This window comes from Dendrobates tinctorius, unplaced genomic scaffold, assembly GCF_039654945.1.
Source record: "Dendrobates tinctorius isolate UK_male_01 unplaced genomic scaffold, ASM3965494v1 ptg000102l, whole genome shotgun sequence".
NCBI classification, from domain to species: domain Eukaryota; kingdom Metazoa; phylum Chordata; class Amphibia; order Anura; family Dendrobatidae; genus Dendrobates; species Dendrobates tinctorius.
The window spans coordinates 6,917,866-6,945,670 of record NW_027361770.1 but is presented as its reverse complement, the minus strand read 5'-3'; the positions used below and the strand labels follow the sequence as shown (position 1 = coordinate 6,945,670).

The window sequence follows — 27,805 nt, the reverse complement described above, 5'->3', positions numbered from 1 at the left end:
ACTGTGCACACAGGTCTAGACAAGCACTCTCTCCTTCCAATATGAAGAGTCGCATGGCATCAGTGTGCCGAGCCAGGCGGCGCCTGTCCTTTTGTAAACCCTGATGTTAGAAAGCCAGCTACTCACAGTAATGCCACTGTCAAGATGGCTACATTAGAGTGGCTCACAGACAATCCCCTCATGCTTATTGGCTGCATATCAGGCACCAGTGATGCAGGGCAGGGATTAGAGTTTTACATTTTTTTACATTAAGCACCGAGCAACAAGAACCAAGTATCACTGAGCATGTTCGTTCATCCCCAAGTGCTATTGCAAATCAGAATTATATTTAAGGATTTCAAATAGAAGTGGAATTTTTGCAGAGAATTCTCTATAGCAGCCCAGTTCACTCTTTTCTATGTGAGGTCAGGGCCATAGTCATGACTACCAACATCTGCATCAGTGTGCCCTGTCCTCCCATCACATAAACATGCTGCCCATCACTCAGCATACCTGCAGTGTCTGTTACAGCTTCATCAGGGTCCTCTGTACGTTTCTGAAGGACTTCAGGATTCACTTTGGAAATACCAGAGTAACACTCCGGTTCAACTTTAAACGGAGCAACTTTACTGATACTTGCACACAGCATATTCATATTCTTTCTAGCATCATCAGACTTCACAACATATAGCTTCTCTTCTATCCCTTTCCTCCTCTCCTTGTCACTAAGCCCGCTTCCGGGACAGATCGTGACGAACGATCCCACAGCATCTTCAGTGCCCAGCCTTACTCCATTTGGGTGTTTCCTAAGCCATTTCACCCCGGCTTTTAGGGTGTCTGCCCACAAGATCAGCCGACACATCTTCAGTGTTGTGCCCATACTGCTTAGTTTTCACTAGCACCTGCAGACCCACTTTAGCTGCACTGCCAGTGTTGCTGCTGCTGTAATTCCTTCCTGTGACGATACAGGTCACAAATATATGCTGGGCTTGAAGCTTGTCAAAACGTTACGGGGCACGTTGTTGCCCAGGGCTAGCTAGCCCTACTGAGCTAATGGGCACCATCGTCCCGACTGCCTACTATCAGGAAGTACACAATGTCTTATCCCACCGTGCCCCTCCTATGTTAACCATTTAAACTACTATAATTCCTATTCTAACTAGATAGTATAAGGCCCCCCTCTAGTGGCCTTTCTGAGGCAATGCTGCTTCTTACATTGTGCCTCATCTAGTGGCCGACCCAGGGTATACACTATCCCTATATAATACACGTTATACATATGACATTTACAATAGCAGCATAACAATAAGAAAACAACATACAAGGACATACAGATTAAGTAGAAACCTTGCTTAAAAGCTTAAAGGGGTTGGGAGAAATTGCCATATTTTACAACCCCCTACATCTACACTCATTAGTGCAGCACCAGAATATTCCAGCCCTGTGGGGTTTCATTACTTCTGAGTGGGCAGAAGAGTATGCTTTGGCTAAGCTTTCACTGGGGCACAAACTAAACATAGGGATGCTAGTGGTATTATGACTTCTATTAATTATGGACAACCCTAATTGTGAACATATTTATTAGTACATTTACTGTATGTCAATGCCACATAGTACTAATGAACATACTACAGCTATATTTTATGGTAACATTGCATCTGCAAATCACAAAAGAAAAGCAATATTGATGACATTTATTACCCTAAATGCATTTTGGCAAGTTTGACAGTTTGGAAGAAATTGTGGCTAACACTAATAGGAATTTTATCTAGCTGTCTAGAGGAACCTGTCAGTGTTATGGTGACGCTTCAGGGTTGCTGTTATTGTAGCCAAAAGGCAGGAAGTATCAGCTGACAGAAAAACTGGGATGATATGCTTTTAGGTGAAATACATTTAAATTATTTTATACTATCCCCAGTATTGGCAACACTATTTGATTTGTTTCTGCTTAATTTGGTTTATTTTCTTTGTTTTAGCGAACTGATGACACTGAAGGTTCTGCAAGTGGAGATATTCCTGGATCAGGTCAAACTGTAAGAAACACTATATCTCTATTTTTTTGCATAGTTTTTTTATGTTAAAACAAAAAAATCATGATCATGCTTTTGGTTACATAACCCCTTTCCGACATCAAGCGCAATAGAACGCTGACATTGGACTCCCTCCCTTTGATGTGGGCTCCGTCGGGAGCCCACATCTTTCCCGAGACATGTCAGCTGTTTTGAATGGCTAAAATGTGCCCGGAATAGCTGAGGGTGGAATCTTGATCCACCCACAGCTATTAATCCGTTAAATGCCACTGTCAAACGCTGACAGTGGCATTTAACTCACGCTTCCGGCCTTCGGGCCGGAAATCTGCCCACCGGTGGCCTCCGTGACGTGATCGTGGGTCACCGGTTCATTGGCATGACAACCAGAGAACTCCTGGAGACCTCTATGGTTGTCAGTGCCGACTTGCTGTGAGCGACACCCTGTGGTCGGCACTCATAGCAAGTGAGTAATCCAGCTACATGTAAGCGAACTGATCATTGCCTATATGTAGCTGAGCCGATCGGGTAATGGCAGTTTCTAGTCTCCCATGGAGACTATTGAAGCATGCCAAAAGTAAAAAAAAAAAGGTTTTTAAAAAATATAAAAGATCCAATCACCCCCCTTTTGCCCCATTAACTCCTTCATGACCAAGCCTATTTTGAACTTAATGACCTGGCCATTTTTTGCAATTCTAACCAGTGTCCCTTTATGAGGTAATAACTCAGGAACGCATCCTAGCGATTCTGAGATTGTTTTTTCGTGACATATTAGGCATCATGTTCATGGTAAATTTAGGTCTTTAATTTTGGCTTTTATTTGTGAAAAAAACAGAAATTTGGTGAAAATTTTGCAATTTTCAAATTTTGAATTTTTATTATGTTAAACCAGAGAGTTATGTGACACAAAATAGTTACTAAATAACATTTACCACATGTCTACTTTACATCAGCACAATTTTGGAAGCAAATTTTTTTTGTTAGGAACTTATAAGGGTTACAAGTTGACCAGTGATTTCTCATTTTTACAAAAAAATGTACAAAACCACTTTTTTTAGGGACCACATCACATTTGAAGTCACTTTGAGGGGTCTATATGGCAGAAAATACTCAAAAGTGACACCATTCTAAAAACTGCACCCCTCAAGCTACTCAAAACTACATTCAAGAAGATTATTAACCCTTCAGGTGCTTCACAGGAACTAAAGCAACGTGGAAGGAAAAAATGGACATTTTAATTTTTCCAACAAAATTTTCTTTTATCATCAATTTTTTCATTTTCACATGGGCAGCAGGATAAAATGGATCTAAAATTTGTTGGGCAATTTCTCTTGAGTACACCGATACCTCATATGTGGTTATAAACCACTGTTTGGGCGCACGGCAGGGCTCAGAAGGGGAGGAGCGCTATTTGACTTTTTGAATGGAAAATATGCTGGAATATTTAGTGGTTTCCATGTCGTGTTTGGAGAGTCCCTGTGTGCCTAAACATTGGAGCTCCCCCACAAGCGACCCCATTTTGGAAACTAGACCCCCCAAGGAACTTATCTAGATGCATAGTGATCACTTTGAACTCCCAGGTGCTTCACAAATTGATCTGTAATAAAAAAAAAGTACTTTTTTTTTCACAAAAATTTTGTTTTAGCCTCAGTTCTTTCATTTTCACATGGGCAACAGGATAAAATGGATCCTAAAATTTCTGGGGCAATTTCTCCTGAGTACACCGATACCTCATATGTGGTCATAAACCACAGTTTGGGCGCACAGCAGGGTCTGGAAGGGAAGGAGCGCCAATTGACTTTTTGAATGGAGAATTAGCTCCAATCGTTATCGGACACCATGTCGCATTTGGAGAGCCCCGTGTGCCTAACCCCCCACAAGTGACACCATTTTGGAAACTAGACCCCTTAAGGAACTTATCTAGATGTGTAGTGAGCACTTTGAACCTCCAAGTGCTTCACAAAAGTTTATAATGCAGAGCAGTGAAAATAAAAAATCATTTATTTTCCTCAATAATGATTTTTTAGCACACTACTTTTTATTTTCACATGGCTAACATGAGAAATTGGACCACAAAAGTTGTTGTCTAGTTTGCCCTGAGTGCGCTGGTACCCCATATGTGGGGGGAACCACTGTTTGGGCGCACGGCAAGGCTCAGTCATGAGGGAAGGAGCGCCATTTGACTTTTTGAAATTAAAATTAGCTCCAATCGTAAGCGGACACCATGTAGTGTTTGGAGAACCACTGTGTGCCTAAACTTTGGATCTCCCCAACAAATGACCCCATTTTGGAAACTAGACCCCCTAAGGAACTTAGCTAGATGCATAGTGAGCACTTTGAACCCCCAGGTGTTTCACAGAAGTTTATAAAGCAGAGCCGTGAAAATAAAAAATATTTTTTTCCCTCAAAAAATTATTTTTAGTCCGCAATTTTTTATTTTCACAAGGGTAACAGCATAAATTGGACCCCGAAAGTTGTTGTCCAGTTTGTTCTGAGTACGCTGGTACCCCATATGTGGGGGGGGAACCACTGTTCGGGCACACGTCGGGGCTCGGAAGGGAAGTAGTGACATTTTGAAATGCTGACTTTGATGGAATGGTCTGCGGGCGTCATGTTACATTTGCAGAGCCCCTGATGTGCCTAAACTGTGGAAACCCCCCACAAGTGACCCCATTTTGGAAACTAGACCCCCCATGGAACTTATCTAGATTTGTGGTGAGCACCTTGAACCCCCAAGTGCTTCACCGAGGTTTATAACGCAGAGCCGTGAAAATAAAAAATCATTTTTTTTCTTCAAGGGTAAGTGGAGAAATTGGACCCCAAAAGTTGTTGTCCAGTTTGTCCTGAGTATGCTGGTACCCCATATGTGGGGGAACCATTGTTTGGGCACACGTCAGGGCTCAGAATGGAAGTAGTGACATTTTGAAATGCAGACTTTGATGGAATGGTCTGCGGTCGTCGTTACGTTTGCAGAGCCCCTGATGTGCCTAAACAGTAGAAACCCCACACAAGTGACCCCATTTTGGAAACTAAACCTTCCAAGGAACTTATCTAGATGTCTGGTGAGCACTTTGAACCACCAAGTGCTTCACAGAAGTTTATAACACAGAGATGTGAAAATAAAAAAATCATTTTTTTTCTGCAAAAATAATTTTTTAGCCCCCAGTTTTTTATTTTCCCAAGGGTAACAGGAGAAATTAGACCCCCAAAGTTGTTGTGCAATTTGTCCTGAGTACACGGATACCCCATATGTTGGGGTAAACCACTGTTTGGGCACACGTCGGGGCTTGGAAGTGAGGGAGCACTGTTTTACTTTTTGAATGCAAAATTGGTTGGAATTAATGGTGGCACCATGTCGTGCTTGGAGACCACCTAATGTGCCTAAACAGTGGAAACCCCTCAATTCTAACTCCAACCCTAACCCCAACACACCCCTAACCACAACCCTAACTCCAACACACCCCTAACCCTAATCCCAACCCTAACCATAACCCTAACCACAAGCCTAACTCTAATCCCAACCCTAACCCCAACACAACCCTAACCCTAATTCCAACCCTAATTCTAACCCTAACCCTAATTCCAACCCTAACCCTAATTCCACCCTAACCCTAATTCCAACCCTAACCCTAATTCCACCCTAACACTAACCCTAATTCCACCCTAACTCCAACTCTAACCCTAACTCCAACCCTAACCCTAATTGCACCCTAACCCTAGCCCTAACCCTAATGGAAAAATAAAACTATTTTCTTTATTTTAGTATTTGTTCCCACCTATGTGGGTGATAAAGGGGGGTTTATTTACTTTTTATTTCATTTTGATCACTGTGAGAGTTTATCACAGTGATCAAAATGAATGAATCAAATCTGCAGCCGGCAGATTCGAGCGGGCACACTGCGCATGCTCCCACCATTTTCCAAGATGGGGGCCCCCATGATCCGGGACCGCGTGACACAGGGAGCGACAGCGGGCACTAGGAAGGTACTGGGGGGTGATCGGAAGCTGGGGGGGAGCGGAGGGAAGGCGAGGGGAGCAGATGATGACAGCGGCGGCACATCTCCACTGTCATTCAGTGGCGGGGGGGCAGATCGCCAGTGGGGGGTCAGATAACTGCCTCCAGCCATGTCCGATGCTACTGCAGCATCGGCCATGGCTGGTTTGTAATATTTCATCATATTTCATTGATGAAATATTACTATAGCTTTGATTGGCTGTTTCACTTTTAACAGCCAATCAGAGCGATCGTAGCCATGTGGGGGCGAAGCCACACCCCCTGTGGTGAAGTACAAAGCCCCCTGTATCTGCGGGTCGGGTGACCTTTCATTGACCCCGGTCACCCGACCCGCAGGGAGGCTTTAAAGTCATGACACAGCATATGCGTCATTGGTCTGATTAGCACCGACTTTCATGACGCATACGCTGTTTCACTGGTCGGGAAGGGGTTAAAAAAACAATTAAAAACCAAACATACACATACTGTATTTGGTATCACCGCATTCAGAATTGCCCGATCTATCAATATAAAAAAATTACCGTAACCTGAACGCTAAATGACCTAGTGAGAAAAAAGTCAAAACGCCAGAATTACGGAGTTTTTTGTCGCCACTACATTGCATTAAAATGCAATAGCAGGCAGTCAAAATGATCGTATCTGCACCAAAATGTCAGCTCAGCACGCAAAAAATAAGCCCTCATTCAACCCAAGATCACAAAAAATGGAGTCGCTACGAGTATGGGAAAATGGCACAATTTTTTTTTGTCTAACAAAGTTTGGATTTTTTTTCACCACTTAGACAAAAAAAGCCTAGACAATTTTGGTGTCTATGAACTCGTAATGACCTTTAGAATCAGCAGGTCAGGTTAGTTTTAGAATTTAGTGAACATGGTAAAAAAGCTAAACAAAAAAGCAAGTGTGGGATTGCACTTTTTTGCAATTTCACGGCACTTGGAATTTTTCTTCCCTTTTCTAGTACACAACATGGTAAAACCAAAGGTGTTGTTCAAAAGTACAACTCATCCCACAAAAAACAAGCCCTCACATGGCCATATTGATGGAAAAATAAAAAAGTTATGGCTCTGAGAAGAAGGGGAGCAAAAAACAAAAACACAAAGCTGAAAATACCTCCAGTCATGAATGGGTTAAAAGCTAGTATATTTTAAATTATGGATGTAAAGATATAAGCACCAAATAGAAAAGGGTTCCTTTGTTTTTCCATTTTTATTTTGGTCTGTCATTGTGTTCAACCTTTTGGATCACCTATGTACAGTTGTGGCCAAAAGTATTGACACCCCTGCAATTTTGTCAGATAATACTCAGTTTCTTCCTGAAAGTTATTGCACACACAAATTCTTTGTTATTATTATCTTCATTTAATTTATCATAAATGAAAAAACACAAAAATAATTGTCCTAAAGCCAAATTGGATATAATTCCACACCAAACATAAAAAAGAGGGTGGACAAAAGTATTGGCACTGTTCGAAAAATCATGTGATGCTTCTCTAATTTGTGTAATTAACAGCACCTGTAACTTACCTGTGGCACCTAACAGGTGTTGGCAATAACTAAATCACAATTGCAGCCAGTTGACATGGATTAAAGTTGACTCAACCTCTGTCCTGTGTCCTTGTGTGTACCACATTGAGCATGGAGAAAAGAAAGAAGACCAAAGAACTGTCTGAGGACTTGAGAAACCAAATTGTGAGGAAGCATGAGCAATCTCAAGGCTACAAGTCCATCTCCAAAGACCTGAATGTTCCTGTGTCTACCATGCGCAGTGTCATCAAGAAGTTTAAAGCCCATGGCACTGTGGCTAACCTCCCTAGATGTGGATGGAAAAGAAAAATTTATGAGATTTCAACGCAAGATTGTGCGGATGTTGAATAAAGAACCTCAACTAACATCCAAACAAGTTCAAGCTGCCCTGCAGTCCGAGGGTACAACAGTGTCAACCCGTACTATCCGTCGGCGTCTGAATGAAAAGGGACTGTATATTAGGAGACCCAGGAAGACCCCACTTCTTACCCCGAGACATAAAAAAGCCAGGCTGGAGTTTGCCAAAACTTACCTGAAAAAGCCTAAAACGTTTTGGAAGAATATTCTCTGGTCAGATGAGACAAAAGTAGAGCTTTTTGGGCAAAGGCATCCACATAGAGTTTACAGGAGAAAAAAAAGAGGCATTCAAAGAAAAAAAACACGGTCCCTACAGTCAAACATGGCGGAGGTTCTCTGATGTTTTGGGGTTGCTTTGCTGCCTCTGGCACTGGACTGCTTGACCGTGTGCATGGCATTATGAAGTCTGAAGACTACCAACAAATTTTGCAGCATAATGTAGGGCCCAGTGTGAGATAGCTGAGTCTCCCTCAGAGGTCATGGGTCTTCCAGCAGGACAATGACCCAAAACACACTTCAAAAAGCACTGGAAAATGGTTTGAGAGAAAGCACTGGAGACTTCTAAGGTGGCCAGCAATGAGTCCAGACCTGAATCCCATAGAACACCTGTGGAGAGATCTAAAAATGGCAGTTTGGAGAAGACACCCTTCTAATATCAGGGACCTGGAGCAGTTTGCCAAAGAAGAATGGTCTAAAATTCCAGCAGAGCATTGTAAGAAACTCATTGATGGTTACCGGAAGCGGTTGGTCACAGTTATTTTGGCTAAAGGTTGTGCAACCAAGTATTAGGCTGAGGGTATCAATGCTTTTGTCTAGCCCATTTTTGGAGTTTTGTGTGAAATGATCAATGTTTTGCTTTTTTCTTCATTCTCTTTTGTGTTTTTTCATTTAAGACAAATTAAATGAAGATAATAATACCAAAGAATTTTTGTTTGCAATCATTTTCAGGAAGAAACTGAGTATTACCTGACAAAATTGCAGGGGTGTCAATATTTTTGGCCACAACTGCATACATCCATATGTCTTTGGAAGAACACAACCTGATAGATCTAACTCTGGATGTTCTAGTGGGATTATTTTAGATGAGTATTTCACTTGCAGAGTGGAGAATTGGGTCCAATTGTAGGAGAGGGTCTTTTGACAGCCCCAAAAATGTATTCCTTACCCAATTCGGGTAAAACGAGACTATAACGTCTCTACTCACATTTGACGGTAAAGAGGGTGGTCTGCGTATCCTAAAGACCTTTTCAATCAAATTGGTTTCCCCCAAATTTGGAATCAAATGAGAAGTCATCGAGGAGATATATTCTTTTAGTTGTGAGGGCTGAAATGATTCAGGGATTCCTCTGATCTTTAGGTTATTTTCTCATTTATAATCCTCAAAGTTAGCCAGGGAATCTTTCAAGGTGATAATGCCATCTTGAATTTTATCCAGGGAGTTTGAGACTGTAAAAAGATTCTGAGAATAATTTGAATGTAGAGTCTCATTATTTTTTAAGAGGGTCAGGTATCTTACGTTTTTTTGTAACATAGTCAGAGTCCTTAATATCATCAGTTAAGCGTAAAAATGTTTTTCAAAAGATTTTTTATATAAATTTCAGATGCCTTTATATTCATTTTGTTGTCTGGGGGAGTCTCCCTGGGTAGTAAGATTTTTGTTAGGAACATCTAATGATTCCAGTAGAGCTCCACATATCCTTGCTAAAAAACTTTCAGTTGGAATCGCCTGAGGCCGGAATAGCATCAATTAGTGAAGTGGTAACCTGACGTCTGGTGTCCCCCTCAGAAGAAGGATGAGAAGATGAAGTATCAACAGAGGTTTTGTCAAATGAAGAGTCACCCCCCATACTCTATATGAATCCACCTCCCCAAATGACTCCCCGGAATGAAGACTTTCTAGGTCATCTTATGAATGACCTGATTGAACGCTCATGTCCCGGATTTTATCCTGTAATGATTGAGTAGGTTCAAGACAATCAGTTCCAGTGATGTATACATCACCATAGAGCTGTAACCCCCCCATCCAAGATTTTGTGGGCTTCCCCCTTAATAGCAGAGACATTAGATTTATTCATCATATCTGTAGACCATTTTACTAGGCTAAGCCTGTTCTCCTCTAAAAAAGCATCCATCCAGGCTTTTTGGTCTTCTATCATCCGTTTAAAGGGGTGCGCTATTGGTTTTGTACTACTTAGATCATCCAATCCAGCTGCCAAACTTAGTTTGTCTTTCAGAGGATCCTCTTTACGGTTAAGAAATTTGACAGGATCCTGACGTGGTTTTGCGTTGTCCCTCACATTTTCGTCCCCCTCTCCCAAAAAAGATTGGTTGCTGTGAGACAGCTTGTTATGCACAGCATTATCAGCTTGATCTGTTGATTTAGTAATGTTATTGTTAACGTGTCACTTTATTATGTGAGGAATGGGGAGGGTACATTGAAATCTGCTCACACACTTTTGTTTATTCATGCAGCTTTCCCCATTCCCCAATATCATGTCAGTGTTATACAGGACCTGACTCTCTGCATGTGTACCAGGGGATTCCCCCTCCCCCCCCTCGGTCAGGGCTGTATTCCCCAAGCTGGCAGCGCGCCAGCCACTCGCTCCCCTGCTCCTCTATTGTCCCTCCCGGTGACTGTCCTCCAGCTGCAGCTTGTGCACTACTGTATCTCCCATCAGAGGCTGTTGCATCAGTGCCGACAGACCCGAGCGCTGAAGAGACAGGAGAGCTGTCCCCCTCTCCACCGCTGTCCCTCATTGCGCCTGTATCCTCTCATCAGCTGATGCCGATGCCTGGGTTTCATACACCGCAGGTCCAGGCTGCTCCCATGCCATCAGCCCCTGTTTGGGACTTCTGAAAATGCTCTAATTAATCTTTTTCTTGACACTACTTGAGTATGGTTTGAGAAAGGCCTCCTAGTAGGACGAAACGTAACCATAGTATACTCATATCCTGGATTACGATATTATACCCACATTTTGGATACTTCTTTTGTCTGCGGTGTTACACTATTTGATGCATTTGAAATAAAATAAAAATCCAAAAATTTCACAAAATCTTCAGGATTTTTTGCAAGATTAATCCACACTTGAGTGCGACTGTTTATCTACTGACTACTGTTTGTGGACCCTCCACGTACAGTCAGCACCTATCTCCTCCACAGCAAGAGTGCGCATCTTTCTTCTTTTGCTGGGTTTCATACCTGGTACCGCCTCCTTGCTCCTGCATAGCTGGGGAAGCCCTAGCATGCTCTGTCTTTGAAGAAGCCGTGGTGTCAGTCCCGACTCCTCTCCTTAGCCTCACATTGTTCACGTTCACAGCCGCCTCCCTGTCTCTCTCCCTGCCGCTGCCAGCTGATGCAGGCGCCGCGGTGAGGGAGGATTTCATACCGGCAAGGGTCCCACGTGTCCACTGTAGACTAGGGAGTCCCCGCTTCCCTGAAGTTTGACTGGGGGCCAGAGCTTGAGTGACATGCCTGCTCTGCTTAGCTCCAAGCGTCAGGCTCCCACCGCCATGTTCCTTGCTGCTGCTTTGTCCTGGAAAAGGGCTTTTCTTCACAGAAATAGGTCCAATTTTCTTGTAGCTTGGTCCAGGCATATCTTCATAGCTAATTAGGTATAAAAGTCCACTTTTTGTAAGCTTTAGTAGCTTAAAATAGGGGAATTAACAGGAGCTCCTGTAACACAGGTCTGTTCCCTTCCCCTGCAAACCACGCCTCCTTACATCAGTATTTGTAAGCAAAAAAACAGGAGTGGAACAATCAGAGGAAATGTATCATAGAAACACATCACCACTTCTTCATTTATCACCCACTCCTGGTTTTGGATTATAGATACTGATGGAAAATACTGACCAAATACTGATAATGTGAACGTGGCCTTACAACAACCTTGAGTCAAAATGAATGTTCACCTAACTCCAGCATAATCCCTAGAAGTTTCTCATGCATTTTCTGAACACCATTGCTTGTGACTGTATTCCAATGAACAACCATTCACCAACAGAAGAAAGTGTTTCCAATTGCATAACAACAAGAACAGTATAAGAAGTGCAAACATTACAAAGCCCTGTGGGTATGGGTAGTAGATGTACAAAATATATCTGTTTTTAATTTATTTCACTACAATATAAATACAATGCTTGTTGAAACAAGAATGTTTTCTTCTTTAAAAGTGCTTACCTGGATTACCAGGGCCCGTTGGGCCACAAGGACCACCAGGATTGCCTGGAAGGCCAGGTTCTGGCACAGGAATTGAAGGTCCTCCAGGAAAGGATGGCAAAGATGGAGAACCTGGATTACCCGGGCCACCTGTGAGTAATGAGAATCTAACTAAAACATGGAGTGCACAACTTGGAGAACCAGGAACACTAATCTAAACTTAATGTGTTATTCATAACTGGTATTACATTTTAGCATCTAATAGAGAAACAACAGAGCAGGGGGCTCTCATTGGATTATACTTGGTGGTCTGGTGAAATTTCGCCATCAGAGCGGGGATCCACTTACCTATCCAGGTTGTGCACCCTTGTACAACCTCGGGAGAAGCCTGTCGTAGTTTGTAAGGAGCCGGCCGTCGGACTGTGGGGCATGGAGTCCAAGCTGTCATGTGACTGGACACATCACCAAAGGTCCTGCAGGTCTCCTAGTAATGATGCCTATGCTGATGCATCCGCAGCCCTCAAGGAGGAGTATTGTTAAAAGAAAAGAAAATTGCGTTCAGGCGGAGCGCAGGGCACACAGAAGAGGGCAAAAGGTTAATATAAAAATACAGACCTTTATTTACACAACGTGTTTCGGCGGCTGAATACCGCCTTCATCAGGTGATGGGGGAACATTACAGGCAAATTGCTTATCTATAGCAAATGAACAGGAAGTGATCAACAAACCATTAACCCCTACTTTACCAGACAGTAAGAAACATAGTTAAAAGTGAAATAAGAACAATAAAATTAAAAAATAAAAATATAAAAAGAAACTAAATAAAAATTAAATGAAAATAGTCAGAATGCATATTTATTATATCACTTTCTCCAATGAAAAATTAAGCCCCTCTGGCTATAATGTACCAACTTTAAAGATCCAGTAATTTTCCTTGTTAGTGAGTTTCCTATGTCTATTTGGACAGGTCTCAGATATATGGTAAATGATGGTCAGCCTCATTTCACTTGGGCTTTTTAAATGTTCCAATAGAAAATGTTTAGAAACAGTGTGCAGGAAGTAACCTGTCCCAATGTTGTGTCTATATTTAATAAGTCTAGCCTGCATGGTCTGTATCGTGCGGCCGACATTGCAGGCCGTACGTACATTCCACCAGGTACACAACATAGGACGAATGGCAGGAAACATTACATTTGATGGGAAAAGTTTCTCTCGTGGTACAAAATGGAAAAGATTTAGCCCCATTGACAATAATAGGGCAGCATAGGCATTTTGGAGCTTTACACCGGAAACAACCCAGCTTACAATCTAGTTTACCCCCTTTTTCCTCTAAGGCTTGAGACGTACTACTAGGAGCCACTAGGTTTCTAAGATTTCGGCTGCGCCTATAAATAATCCTTGGTTTGATGGGTAAGCTTTTTGACAAGACTGGAGTATTCTTCAGTATGAACCAATATTTGTTCATTAATCTTTGAAGCATCTGTTTAGACTGACTGAAGGTTGTTACAAGACTCAAATTTGTAACACCATAATCCTGTTCTTTAGGGTTCAATGTGGAATGGATTTTTTCTATACAATCTACTTGGGACAAGGTCTTATTTTTATTAAAAGCATCATTCATGTTTTTTATGAAGATTTGTAACCTTCACACAATATTCTGATTGGCTTTTTGGTAGCCCTTGAATGAGAATTATCAATTGCCACACAGCATTTTGGTGGTGATTTTAATATTACATTCAGCTGTTTGTTTCTTTGTTATAAGGATTGTTTAAATGCATTATAAGACACTCATTTTTATATGACATAAGTTATTACATGTGGACTCTTCAGTTGCCATATTGATTTGCATTATATATTATATATATTTTATTTTTTTTCCCCTCTATCTAATGGATTTCTATAACATAGATAGGGAACTGCACAGACAGGACATTATTCAGGAATTAATTGGCACTACATGCAGTTTAACAACTGATGAAGCCTCTGGTGAGGTCCCAATCGTACTTAATGAGGATGATAAAAAGCGCATGTTTAGTTTGTTTATGGACTATGAAGCTAAGTGTAATATTGAAATATCTAATCACGTAGATACCATATTCCTTAAGCAGTATATATCCGAAAGGATTGTACAGCGTGGTCTTCGTTTATTTCAAAAATCCTCTTTCCCCCAGGATACGATTTTTTTTTCAAAAGAGTGGAATAAATTCATTTTGGACTGCTCAGTGGGGATGATGATATTATTGATTAAAAAGTGGGAGTCCCTGGCCAAAAAGGCTCTACTGGGGTTAAAAACATTCTTGAGGGGTTTTACTTCTCAACTGAATTCAAGAATTTTACAGATATATTACTTCTAAGGAAAGCCTTTCCTTTACATTTCTAAAGGATAAGAACCTGGTGGCCAGATATGAGCAACATAAGAAAACGCTGAAATCGTGGTCCAGTAGTCTTTCAAAAAAGCCAGTACCCTTGGGATCCTCCTCGGATATGAGTGGAGGTGGTATTAATGTCACAATGAGAGATAAGAATAAAATACAGATTTTACGAAAAAGCCCTAGGCAAAAAGACCCTGTAATATTATTAGATAAACCAAGTTGGAAATTGGGAATCCAATTTCTAGTGATTACTTCCCAGTGAACAGGGGTGAACTTTCACATCCTGTTACGAAAGCCTCCAGCACAATGGATGTGTTTCCATTGGTTGATCTTGATGTTGATTTTGGTGTTGACGATATCAGAGTCCATTCGGAATCGACCCAAGATGTCATCAATTTTGTGGAAAATTCTCTTATCACCATTTACCCTGACTCTCGACCTTTAGAGTCCCTTGGAAATCCCTCCTGTAATTACTTGTTTGGTACCTGCCTCAGAAGGGTCCGATGCCAGGGTACACCTGTCCTCATTTGAAAATCCTACCTCTATTGGCCTGGGACCGGAGAATAGCACAATTGTTCCCTCCTCCCTTCCTCCAGTGGTGAATACCAAAATAAATTCCCTCCCAATTGAGAGCATTGAAAGAATCCCTCCCCCTTCTTCCCCAAGTCCAATTAAGAACACAGAAATAGTTACCTCAGTGATTCATAGGACTAAGATCACATATTTTTTTTCAGGTGGTCCCAGAACGGCACCCAAAAAGAAAAAGACATCTCGTGGGTGCCAAAGAGGAAGAGGATGTAATGAGAGCTACCCGACCAGGTGGATCAAATTGTGAAAAAGCTAAAAAAATATCAGTTTAAGGAGTCTGAACAGACTCCACATCCTGATATTCTTGGAAGTGGTATTTTTAATATGTCAGACCATCACCTTACTCCCTGTGAGATCTCCTTCCTTAGTCGTGGTCTATCCTTTTGTCTGAACTCCCCGCTGAATACTTTTTCTCTTTATTTTGATTTAAACTAATTTTTTAGAAAAATGACAGTTCGACATTTTTTGTTGGAGGAAAAGAAACAATTAAAACCTGCCCCTGGTCCCCCTTTGAATACTAGTAAGGCACCAGATTTGATGGGGGGGTCCATTGGATAATTTCCTGCATGTACCAGTGCATGGAAAGTCCAATTTTAACCCCCTACATCATAAGGGTAATTTTTTAGAAACTTTTCAGCAGTTAGTCCTAAAGGACTTAAGAACATTTGAACATCAAAAAAGAAGGGACAATTTGAGTCACAATGAAAGACAAGCTCTTGTTTCTCTTACAGAGAATAAAGAAATTGTCCTCAAGGGAGCAGATAAAGGGGAGGCATTGTCATCAATAAGGATTGGTATATTCAGGAAGGGAGGAGAATACTCAATGACCATGAGTATTATGAGAATTTAAAAGGGGACCCTACAGTGTCCAGCTTCCCAAAATACAAAGATCTTATTAAAGGAAGCCGACCAGGGGTGTATTCTAAATAAAAAGGAGAAAAAATTTCTGAATGTTCAAACTTTCCAGACTCCATATTTTTATTTTTTACCAAAGGTTCATAAGGATGCTAGGAACCCTCCTGGTCGTCCAATTATCTCCGGTGTTAGGTCAATTACAGTGAACTTATCACATTATATTGATTTGTTCTTACAGAAATATGTTTTGAATCTGGAATCCTACTTGAGGGACTCTACACATTTGATCAGTCTGCTCCAAACTCTTCCACCTTTGACAGATTGTCTCCTTATCACACTTGATATAAAATTCCTTTACTCTAATATCAGCCATGAGTTAGGTTTATGTGCCATTAATCACTATCTAATAAAGGATGATTCGATGCCAGGTATACAGAAAAAATTTACTCTGGACGGCATTTCTTTCATCCTTCAGAACAATGTTTTCTCTTTTGAGGGTACTTACTACCGCCAGTTGAAGGGCTGCGCAATGGGGACGAGATTTGCCCCGAGTTATGCAAACCTCTTTAAGGGGCTTTTCGAATCTACCCACATTGCGCAGTCCGACCTGGCCTCAACCCACATTGTTTTATATCGCCGCTTCATTGATGATTTGTTTTTCATTTGGAGGGGTACCAAGGAGAAGGCTATTCGGTTTGTGGCCCACTTGAACTCAAATTCTTGGGGGCTGTCCTTTACATCTAATATTGCCGACAGGGCTATTCAATTCCTGTATCTGTCTATGCTGCTGCATGCCACTGGGAAGGTGTCCACAGCAAACGCTTTTCAAACAGGTTGATGTGAACAGCTACCTTGTGTTTGATAGGTGAAACCTTCCCAGCTGGATTAAAAATATAACATTCGGGGCAGTATTGGAGAATACGTAAGAACTATAGTAGTGACCATGATTTCTTCCTTGAGTCAAAAACTCTGAAAAAAAGATTTGTGGCTAAGGGATATCCAAAAAGGCTGCTGAATGATGCTTTTAATAAAACTAAGGCCTTGATCCAAGTAGATTGTATTGAAAAGATCCATTCCTCATCCAACCCTAAAGAACGGGATTATGGTGTTACAAATTTGAGTCTTGTAACAACTTTCAGTCAGTCTAGGCAGACGCTTCAAAGATTAATGAACAAATATTAATCATAGAATCGTAGAGTTGGAAGGGAACTCCTGGGCCATCTGGTTCAACCCCCTGCTCAAAGCAGGATTCGCTAAATCATCCCAGACAGATGTCTGTCCAGCCTCTGTTTGAAGACTTCTATTGAAGGAGAACTCGTGGCAGTCTGTTCCACTCATTGATCACTCTGTCAAAAAGTTTTTTCTAATATCTAATCTGTGTCTCCTCCCATTCAGTTTCATCCCATTGCTTCTAGTCTTTCCTTGTGCAAATGAGAATAGAGATGATCCTTCTACAATGTGACAGACCTTGAGATATTTGTAGACAGCTATTAAGTCTCCTCTCAAACTTGCTCCAGTTTGTTGATGTCTTTTTTTAAATGTATTCCAGATGAGGTCTGACCAAAGAGGAGTGGAGGGCAATAATGACTTCACGTGATCTAGACTGTATGCTTCTATGCCTTTTTTGTATGCATTTTGACTGTATGCATTTGCCTTTTTTGCTGCTGCATCACACTGTTGACTCATATTCAGTCTGTGATCTATTAGTATACCCAAGTCTTTTTCACATGTGCTGTTGCTTAGCCCTATTCCTCCCATTCTGCATATGCTTTTTTCATTTTTATTGCCCAGATGTAGTACTTTGCATTTTTCCCTGTTAAAAACCATTCTGTTAGTTGCTGCCCACTGCTCCAGTTTATTTATATCTTTTTGAATCCTCTCTCTTTCTTCTCTAGTATTAGCTATCCCTCCTAGCTTTGTGTAATCAGCAAATTTAATCAGTTTACCCTCAATTCCTCAACTAAATTGTTGATAAAGATGTTGAACAATACAGGGCCCAGGACAGAGCCCTGTGGTACCCCACTTGAGACATTCTTCCAACTGGATGTGCAGCCATTTACGACCACTCTTTGGGTCCGCTCACTAAGCCAGTTATGCATCCACCTTGCCTTGTCCATTCCATATTTAGCCATTTTTTCAATAAGGATTGTGTGAGATACTTTGACAAATGCTTTGCTGAAGTCAAGATATACTATATCTACAGCATTTCCCTGATCCACCCAATCAGTGATTCTGTCATAGAAGGAAATTCCTGTGTTAGTAGTTCCAATTCTCCTTGTTTGTTGCCCATGCTTTGTGCATTAGTATAGAAACATTTTAGTTTGTGATTGGTTTCTCTTTCTCCAATATTTTTATTATTTAGATTCTTTTGTCTTTGTTCTTTCCTCCCACTTCTAATAGCAGAATCCTCAATAGCATTTGTCAGGTGTATGGCTTTTTCCGGCCTTTTGCTTCCCTTCCCGCATTGTTCTAGTTTAAAGCTCTCCTGATGAGTGTAGCAAGGCGACTTTCAAATACATGTTTTCCAGTCTTCGTAAGGTGCACCCCATCTCTAGCAAGTAGTCCATCGTATAGGTAATTCACTCCGTGATCCAGAAATCCAAATCCTTGCTGATGGCATCGACGTAGCCAGTTGTTCACCTGCAGAATCTTATTCCACCTCCTTGTTCCATGGCCATCCACTGGGAGGATGGAAGAGAAGACCACCTGTGCTCCCAGTTCTTTCACTTTCTTTCCTAAGTTTTCAAAGTCACTGCAGATTTTTTCCAGGTCGTTTCTTGCTGTGTCATTTGTCCCCACATGTATTAGCAGGAATGGGTAGACATCTGTAGGTCTGAAGAGTCCTGATATCCTGTCAGACACATCTTTAATTTTTGCACCTGGAAGACAGCACATTTCTCTTGAAGTTATGTCCGGTCTGCAGATAGAGCCTCTGTTCCTCTCAATAGGGAATCCCCCATGACCACTACTCTCCGTTTCTTCTTCACAACATTTTTCTTTCTCCTTTCAGGAGGACTCTGAGGGCGTACAAAGTTGCTGTTTGTGGGCAAAGTCTTATCCTGATGTATTTCTTCATCGTTCTCCTGCGTAAGAGCCTGGTACTGGTTCCCGACTGCCTCCCAATCCTCCTGCTTCTCTGGGTCACATGTTTCCATTCCTCTGTTTCTTCAGGTGCACTTCGAATTTCTTCTCTTTCTGTAACATGAAGAGATAATTCTGCTCTGTCTAGGAACTCTTTACCTTCCTTGATGATCTTCAATGTAGCTAACCTCTCTGAGATTTTGCAACTTTTCCTCCAACAGGGACACAAGCTTGGTTCATTCTGATGAATGATCTAGTCTTCTCAAAAAGCTTAGCCACCAAACCAAGGATTATTTATAGGCGCAGCCGAAATCTTTGAAATCTAGTGGCTCCTAGTAGTACATCCCAAGCCTTAGAGGAAAAAGGGGGTAAACTAGATTGTAAGCTGGGTTATTTCCGGTGTAAAGCTCCAAAATGCCTATGCTGCCCTATTATTGTCAATGGGGCTAAATCTTTTTCATCTCGAACCATGGGAGAAACTTTTCCCATCAAATGTAATGTTTCCTGCCATTAGTCCTATGTTGTATACCTGATGGAATGTACAACACATACAGAAAAAAAGCGATAAAAAATACCAAAAATATCTTATAAATATGCAAATATAGAATTTTATTGAAATACATAGGTACAGGGAGAGGAGGGATTCCACCTACTGGCACATGTGAAAAAAAGGGACACTCAATAGGGCAAATAATATTATTACAATAGCCATTGGAAAAATTGCAGGCATACAGGGTAAATATAATATATTGCACATTACCAAAAAGGATCTATTACCAAAATGATAAAGATTAACACATAATCAGAATGCATTGCACTTTCCCAGAAAAATGGCATAATTATAAAGATATTAAAGCCACTGCTCCCAATATAATAATATAAATCGGGATATTACCTAATATAATAGCAGGAGCTGGTCCAAGAGCGCTCTTGGATCAGCTCCTGCTCCTGCTATTATATTAGTGTCTTTTTTTTCACATGTGCCAGTAGGTGGAATCCCTCCTCTCCCTGTACCTATGTATTTCAATAAAATACTATATTTGCATATTTATAAGCTATTTTTGGTATTTTTTTATCGCTTTTTTTCTGTATGTGTTGTAGTTGATGCAATTTGTCCCATTATTGTCCACCAATGTGGAATCACACTTCTATATTATTACTAGCTGAAGAGCCCAGCACTGCCCGGGCTAACTATGGTTAGCTATAACAAATTATAGTGAAATAAATATATATATATATATATCTATCTTTGAGTGTAGAGCCCCGCCCTTTCCACATAGCGACATTCACTATATAATATCCCACATCATCCCGTCAGCCAGAGCCACTGGACTACTACTCCTAATATCCCACATCATCCCATCAGCCAGAGCCACGAAACAACTACCACTAAATATCCCACATCATCCCATCAGCCTGGAGTCAGAACCAGAGCGCTGAGTGGATTTGCCCTAACTTCCATACCGGAGATCCCTTTAAGAGAGGCCTGGGGTCAGTACCAAAGCAGAGTGGATTTTCCCTCATTTCCATACTGAGGATCCCTTTAAGAGGGTACTTGGGTCAGAACCAGAGCGCTGAGTGGATTTGCCCTAACTTCCATACAGGAGATGCCTTTAAGAGAAGCCTGGAGTCAATACCAAAGCGCAGAGTGGATTTGCCCTAAATTCCATACCAATGATCCTTTTAAGAGACCCTGGGGTCAGAACCACAGAGCTGAGTGGAACTGTCCTAACTTCCATACCGGGGATCCCTTTAAGAGAGGACTGGGGTCAAAACCAAAGAGCTGGATGGATTTGCTCTGACTTCCATACCAATGATCCCTTTAAGAGGGAAGATGTGCCTACAGGATGGAGGATGTGTAATGGGGATATGGGCAGGGAGGGGGGATTCATTTCTGTCATGTGCTCTCTGCTCCTTTCAGGGTGGCAGACAATGGCTGGGAGCTTATGTTCCCGAAGATGCTAGATTTCTCCCACCATGTCAGTGTCTGCTGAGGTGTTGTCAAGTGATTCTAAACATTTTCTATTGGAACATTTAAAAAACCCAAGTGAAATGAGGCTAACCATCATTGACCATATATCCGAGTCCTGTCCAAATAGACATAGGAAACTCACTAATAAGGAAAATTACTGGATCTTTAAACTTGGTACATTATCTTCAGAGGGGCTTAATTTATAATTTGAGAAAGTGATATAATAAATACGCATTCTGACTAGTTTCATTTAGTTTTTATTTAGTTTCTTTTTATATTTTTATTTTTTTAATTTTATTGTTCTTATTTCACTTTTAACTATGTTTCTTAATGTCTGGTAAAGTAGGGGTTAATGGGTTGTTGATCACTTCCTGTTCATTTGCTATATATAAGCCATTTGCCTGTAATGTTCCCCCATCACCTGATGAAGGCGGTGTTCAACCGCTGAAACGCGTTGTGTAAATAAAGGTCTGTATTTTCATATTAACCTTTTGCCCTCTTCTGTGTGCCCAGCGCTCCACCTGACCGCACTTTTCTTTTCATTTTTAGCATCTAATGACAGGGTATTATGTTACAAAAGTGGAAGATACGTATGACAAAATAGACTTGGTACAGAGCTTATGCCAGGTTTTGCCAGCAGTATTAGAAAACTACTAGAGCTCTTTATCAGGAGCCTTTCCAGAAATTAATAGTAAGAATGAATACTTTATAATTAATCTTATTACACAAAAGAAATTCTTTGTCCACTTATGAGGCACCTCTCCTCCTACTCGTCCTTCAAGAAACAATTCCAAGCAATAAAAAAAAAAGATAAAGCATCATACAGCAAACATCTTTTGTTCCTAGGAATATACAGTGCCTTGATAAAGTATTCATACCCTGTGAAATTTTACACATGTTTTTACATTGCACCCAAAAATGTAAATGTATTTTATTGGAATTTTATGTGATATTCAAGAAAGGTTGGGTGAAGGGGCGTACCTGAGAAATGTGGATACTAAAAAGGGTCTGGTTACACAGACAGACTATGACTCAAGGGCTGAAGCTCAAGGCAGACAAAATTTGGACTTGACATTTATTGATAATGTTTCAGTGATACACAATATAATATTTTTATAGGGAAAGCATTAAGTAATAAGCTCCTAGTCAAGTTTTCAGTTCTTCATGTGTCATCCGAATAAACTTGGAGCTTATTACAGTATTGGCTTTCATTCCGAATAACCTCATCTTTTCTACCTTTATAGTGATGTGTTAGTTGTATTGTTATACGATATATTAAGTTAGGTATAGCAGTCAGGCTTTGTCTTACAGGCATAGAACTGCACTTACACCAATGGTTAATAATAATTATACTCCTGGGATCTCAGAGGCTTCAATAGATCACTACTGCAGGGGATGTGTAGGTGGCAATGTATGTAGCCACAATATATATCTCGCTACCATGAATAATAATGTTTGTGACTTAAATGTACCTTATTTTTTGTCTGCTATTTTATAGGGTTTACCTGGATCACTGGGAACGGAAGGTGTAATTGGCCTTCCTGGTCAAAAGGGAGCTAAGGTAAGTGTATAGAGCAGGCTCTTGAAACTTCTGTTTTTGTGAAACTGTTGTGATAAAATGATAAAATTGTGACATTGTTACAAATTAACCTATGCTGATCAATTAGAGACATTCCATTAATATTTGCTGGTATATTACATAACAATTTGGGGAGGTTTTGGTATATTATTTGGTTTAAGTTAGATCTATTGAGAAATCAGTATGAAATATATTAAGAAATCAATACCAAATTCGGGCTTCTCAAACTTTTTATACTCAGGCCACACTGGCCACTTTATTGTTGTGCAAGAACCTCACCAGAGAGTTCCAAACAAATACGCAAGAGCAGTGCCAAATTTACTCCCAGGAGCATTAACCAGCAATAATGAATGTGCGCAACTGCCGCTGTTTCAGTGAATAGAGCAATGCCTGCACATGCTCACTACTGTTACATTCACAAAGGGGACTTTGGAACCCCCATTCTTGTGATCATGTGCAGGCCCAGTGGTTGGGTCCCACCATATCTACAATATGCTGCTTATCAGTCAGCAGCGGAGCATTGACATTGATGATGGTGTCACCGTAGCTCTCTCTTGTTGGCTACAGGGATGTACTTTACTGTACATTCTTCAACAGTCTGTCTATAACAGCGTTATTGAAACTTCTGCTGATGGGATTGATTAACAGTATTTATTACCCATTTCTATTTAATTTTAAAGATTGAGAAAGCACGGTGGCCCAGTGGATAGCACTGCAACGCTGGAGTCCTGGGTTCAAATCCCCGCAAGGACAACATCTGCAAGGAGTTTGTATGCTCTCCCCGTGTTTGCATGGGTTTCCTCCGGGTACTCAGGTTTCCTCCCACGTTCCAAAGACATACTGATAGGGAATTTAGATTGTGAGCCCCATCGGGGACAGTGATGATAATGTGTGTAAACTGTAAAGCGCTGCGGAATATGTTAGCGCTATGTAAAAATAAATATTATAAAACAAAATAAAGATTATTATTACAGAAAAGCTGGTAATTTTGTATATTATCATGGAAAAATATAGTTATTTGATGAAACTACAGATCTTTCAGCAGTCATATATGGATAAGCCAGCCTGGAAAAGTGTCTACAGGAATATTCCTAAAAAGAGAACTTATTTTAAAATCATCGCAAGGAATAGTTTATGGACTAAGTATATAGAGCTCCTAAGTGCTAGAAGTGCAGACTCTCGACTCAAGTAAACCCATTTTGTATATTGCACCCCTTTGGGAATTAATCTACAGGTGTAGTGACTATTTTGACTCCATGGATGTTTTACAGAAACAAGCAGCAGTGGATGTTGCTGAGTGAAAACTGTAAACTGCCGTTGTAGTGACCAATTCTAGTAAATGAGGATTTACCACATATAATAACATTCTATTGGCCAAAATACAGAGCGGTCTTTCTCAGCTTTGCTGCATTGCTAAATCCAAAAACTCTGAATCGAATGATGTATCACTTAGTTTACTGGGAGCAACCATTCTGACACAGAGTCTCTTACTCTACATCATGCTGATTTTAAATGGTGGTAACAAAAAAACTTGCTGAAAGATTCCCCTTAAGGTAGGAGTCATTGAGGATATTAAATAGTCATTGTCTTACAGACTAGAAAGTATATTTAGGTATATACTGTAGGTATAACCAAACCTGGAGGCAATGTTTTAAACAAAGTCACAGCCTCCTCAATGTGCCTTCTTCATCCAACACAAAGTCTTTCCAAGCTTTGGCCTGTAATGGTGCAATTACAGTAGATGACCCAGTGAGATGTCAGGGCAGCAGTAAGCACAGCACCTTCAGCTTTTTATGACACTGTAGTTGTAAGGGAGTGGCATTGCTATGGACAGAAGAGACACGCTGCCACTTTAAGAAACAGCACCCCCTGGCTGGTGCAATGGTACATTCTGTCTCCCCTGCAAAACACTGTGTGTTGTTCTACCAGCACTGGAGAGGGGAGGGTCCGTTTCCTGTGTGTGCGTGTGCTGAGCTGAAGATGCTCCAGGAAGCTGGCGTGCCTGGATCTGTGAGAAGAAGATGCACAGCCTGTGACTACTGAACTTATGAGATTGTGTAGATTCTTCTAGGGATAACCAAAGGTGGCTGTCCTGTGTTACAGTGAGGAGCCACAAAGAAATACAAGAAAGGAATCTTCCGTTTTCCAGGAGCATCTCCAGGACCCTCAAGCAAGTAGAAGACCATGTTTCACAGAGCTTCAAGAAAGATGTGTGCACCATCTTACAGGACTGAGACTCCAACGTTACTGTGAGTTTAACCCCTTGTGTGCACATGTTAGGGCCTAGGATAGGCTGCAATAGACAGAGCATAGCAGCTATGCTGCCTGCGTAGCAGAGGCCAGTTAGGCTATAGTTAGAGTAGCATCATATTGCATTTATTGTGTTTTGCTAGTTGAAAGTATATTGATCTGTGATAGTTGGAGCACCGTGCTATTTGACGGCCCAGCTAAAGAATATCACTCTTGTAAATTGTCTTTAGTCATTGCATACCCCTGTTTACACCTTCCTATTACTGCATTCCTTGCCTGTCAATAAATTAACCCTTTGTTGTTTGCACCTCATCTTGTGTACCGTAGTCTCCCTGCACGGTGTTGTCTTCCCTGGTCGTTGGTTCAAGTGGCGCTGCAAGCAGGGTGACTGTCACCAAGATGCAGGCAGCAGGCATCAACGGCGAGAATGCTAGTGGTAGTGGGGATGCTGTGGGCATTGGTGGAACCCCTGCAAGGACACTCCCTATGGGCACCATATTTAGTGTGCTTCCAAAGTTTGACGGCAATAATATGCTCCTGTGTGATTGGGTGTCCCGGCTGCAAAGCACCCTGAAGATTTATTATAACATCAGCACAGACCTTGAAGTGGACATTGCTTTGACTGCCTTGGAGGGAGAGGCCTGTAAAAACGTCTGTCTACAGCCGGAACTCACCCGTAGTACCCTGAAGGAGTTAGTGAAATTCCTGGAAGAGATCTATGGCGAGACTGCGGGCTCATAACCTAAAAGTGAAGCCAAAGAAGTGCCACCTCTTCAAGAGGGAGATCGAGTTCCTGGGCCACATAGTGTCACAAGATGGAGTCCTACTCTCACCAGAAAAAGTGGCTGCTATCCAGAAATGGCCAGTCCCTCGAACAGTTAGGGAACTCCAGACCTTCCTTGGGCTCGTCGTGTACTACCGACGGTTTGTCAAAGATTTTGCAAAGATGGAGAGTCCTCTGAATGAGCTGCTGAGGGGGACCACCGGAGTGCCAAAGAACCAGTGCATCCCTTTGGACTAGAGGCAAAATGAGGCCTTCCAGGCTATAAAGGATGCTCTTACTTCAGCCCCGATTTTGGCCTACGCAGATTTCGATCAACCGTTCCTGTTGTACACAGACGGTAGCCTTCATGGACTTGGTGCAGTACTTTCTCAAATAGAGGATGGACACGAGAGCATCATTGGGTATGTCAGTAGGTCCCTGCGAGACAGCAAAAGAAACCCCCACAATTACAGCTCTTTCCGGTTAGAGGCCCTGGTGTGGGCCATGACAGAAGTTTCGCTGGCTTCCTGACATGGACAAACATTCAAGATCGAACGGACAATAATCCCCTGGCCCACCTTGAGAATGCTAAATTTGGGGCCTTGGAGCAACGGTGGGTGGCCCGCCTAGCCAAGTTTGACTTTACCATTCGTTATTGCTCTGCTACCGAAAATGCAAGTGACGGTGGAGACTCCAGTGGAGGATCTCGAACAACTTGAAGAGGAAGAAACCCCAGACTTTCATAAGTTTAGGTCCCCAGTGGATGTGGTCCAGTCAAGTAGGGAGGCCCGCGCACTACCCCGATCCCTGGGGTGAACCAATGAGGAATTGGGACATGTTCAGGATGAAGACGAAGGGCTGAAACAGATGAAATCATGGGTAACTCAGAAGCGGAAGCCGAGCAAACAAGAAAGAGATGGTTTGGATTCTGAGATGAAGAGTGTCTTACACCAGTGGGATAGACTGTAAGTGCAAGAATCTGTGTTATATCGCAAGAGACAACAGCCAAAAGATGTGGAAGTAAGGGGGCAGGTGGTCATCCCAGTAGGAATGGCGTAAGAAGTAGCTAAAGAAGCACACAAATTCGAAGGTCACTTCAGGTCCACAAAGACCTACCAATGGTTACAACGGTATGTGTACTGCCCCCGGTTGGAGTCTGTGGTGGAAGAGGCTTGCCGGCAATGTCAGGTATGCGATCTCATTAAGAGTACCGAACAAAGGGCACCCATTCAGACCATACAAACTAAGGAACCGATAGAAGTCTTGATGATTGACTAGCTCCTCGTGGGACACTCAGCCCGGTGGCTACAGTACTGTTTGGTGATGTCTGACCATTTCTCCAAGTTCGCAGTAGTCACCCCAACTAGAGATCAAACTGCTGAGTCGGCACCGCGGGCCTTCTGTCAAGATTTCATCCGAGTGTATGGTGCCCAAAACGCATCCACTCTGACCAAGGCGCATGTTTCCAAGGCAAGGTGATGGAAGAACTGCATTGTATGTATGGCATCGAGCGGTCCCAGACCACCCCTTACCATCCTCAAGACAACGGAGCATGTGAACGCTTCAACCGAACCCTACTTCAAATGCTGAGAATGTTGGAAGAGGATAAGAAGGCATGCTTGCCAGACTACCTGCCAGAGTTGGTCTGGACCTACAAAAATCGGGTCCACTCCACCACGGGTTACACCCCATATCTGTTGATGTTTGGAAGAACTGGACGAGAGATCATTTAGTTGAAGTTGGAACAGCCAGAGAAGCTGATGGAGCGAACTGTCACTTCATGGGTGAAAGAACATCGGCAACGATTGCAAACAATACTGCGGTTGGTGGGTCAGCAGCTACAGGAAAAAGAACATACAGGCCGTAAACTGATTCAAGAGATACCGCTTCAACCTGGGGACCGAGTATTAGTCAGAGAGAAACACCCCAAGAGTAAACTAAGCGAGAGATGGGAAGTACAGCCTTACGTGGTTCTCCAGTGAGTTTATGCTGACAGCCAGGTCTACAAGGTGCAGATTGAGAGTGGGGCGTCCGCCCCTAGAGTACTCCACAGAAATATGCTGTGGTCATGCCGGTCTGAGGTCTGTTCTGTGCCATTGCCGCCTGAAGGCGTTACTCCACTTCCTGAACCTGTCTTGCCTGCTGGTGGAATCAATGATGAATGGTGGACCGTCCCTAACACTGTGGGGGTCCTCAGCCACACAGAGATGGTTATCTTTTGGAAGTACCACTACCGCCACGTGAGGATGAGACCCGACAAGAGCCTACTACATCTCCTGCAGCGT

General features: G+C 42.0%; 1 protein-coding gene across 4 annotated transcripts in view; it reads left to right on the top strand.

Moving 5' to 3' along the window:
* Nucleotides 1-27,805, top strand: part of COL15A1 (collagen type XV alpha 1 chain) — a 1,161,047-nt gene that overhangs the window by 561,229 nt on the left and 572,013 nt on the right. For all 4 annotated transcript variants that reach the window (XM_073587711.1, XM_073587710.1, XM_073587708.1 and 1 more), the window contains 3 exons: nucleotides 1,956-2,012; nucleotides 12,075-12,212; nucleotides 22,427-22,489. In XM_073587711.1, the coding sequence (XP_073443812.1) occupies nucleotides 1,956-2,012; nucleotides 12,075-12,212; nucleotides 22,427-22,489 (258 nt within the window). The remainder of the gene's footprint in view (nucleotides 1-1,955; nucleotides 2,013-12,074; nucleotides 12,213-22,426; nucleotides 22,490-27,805) is intronic.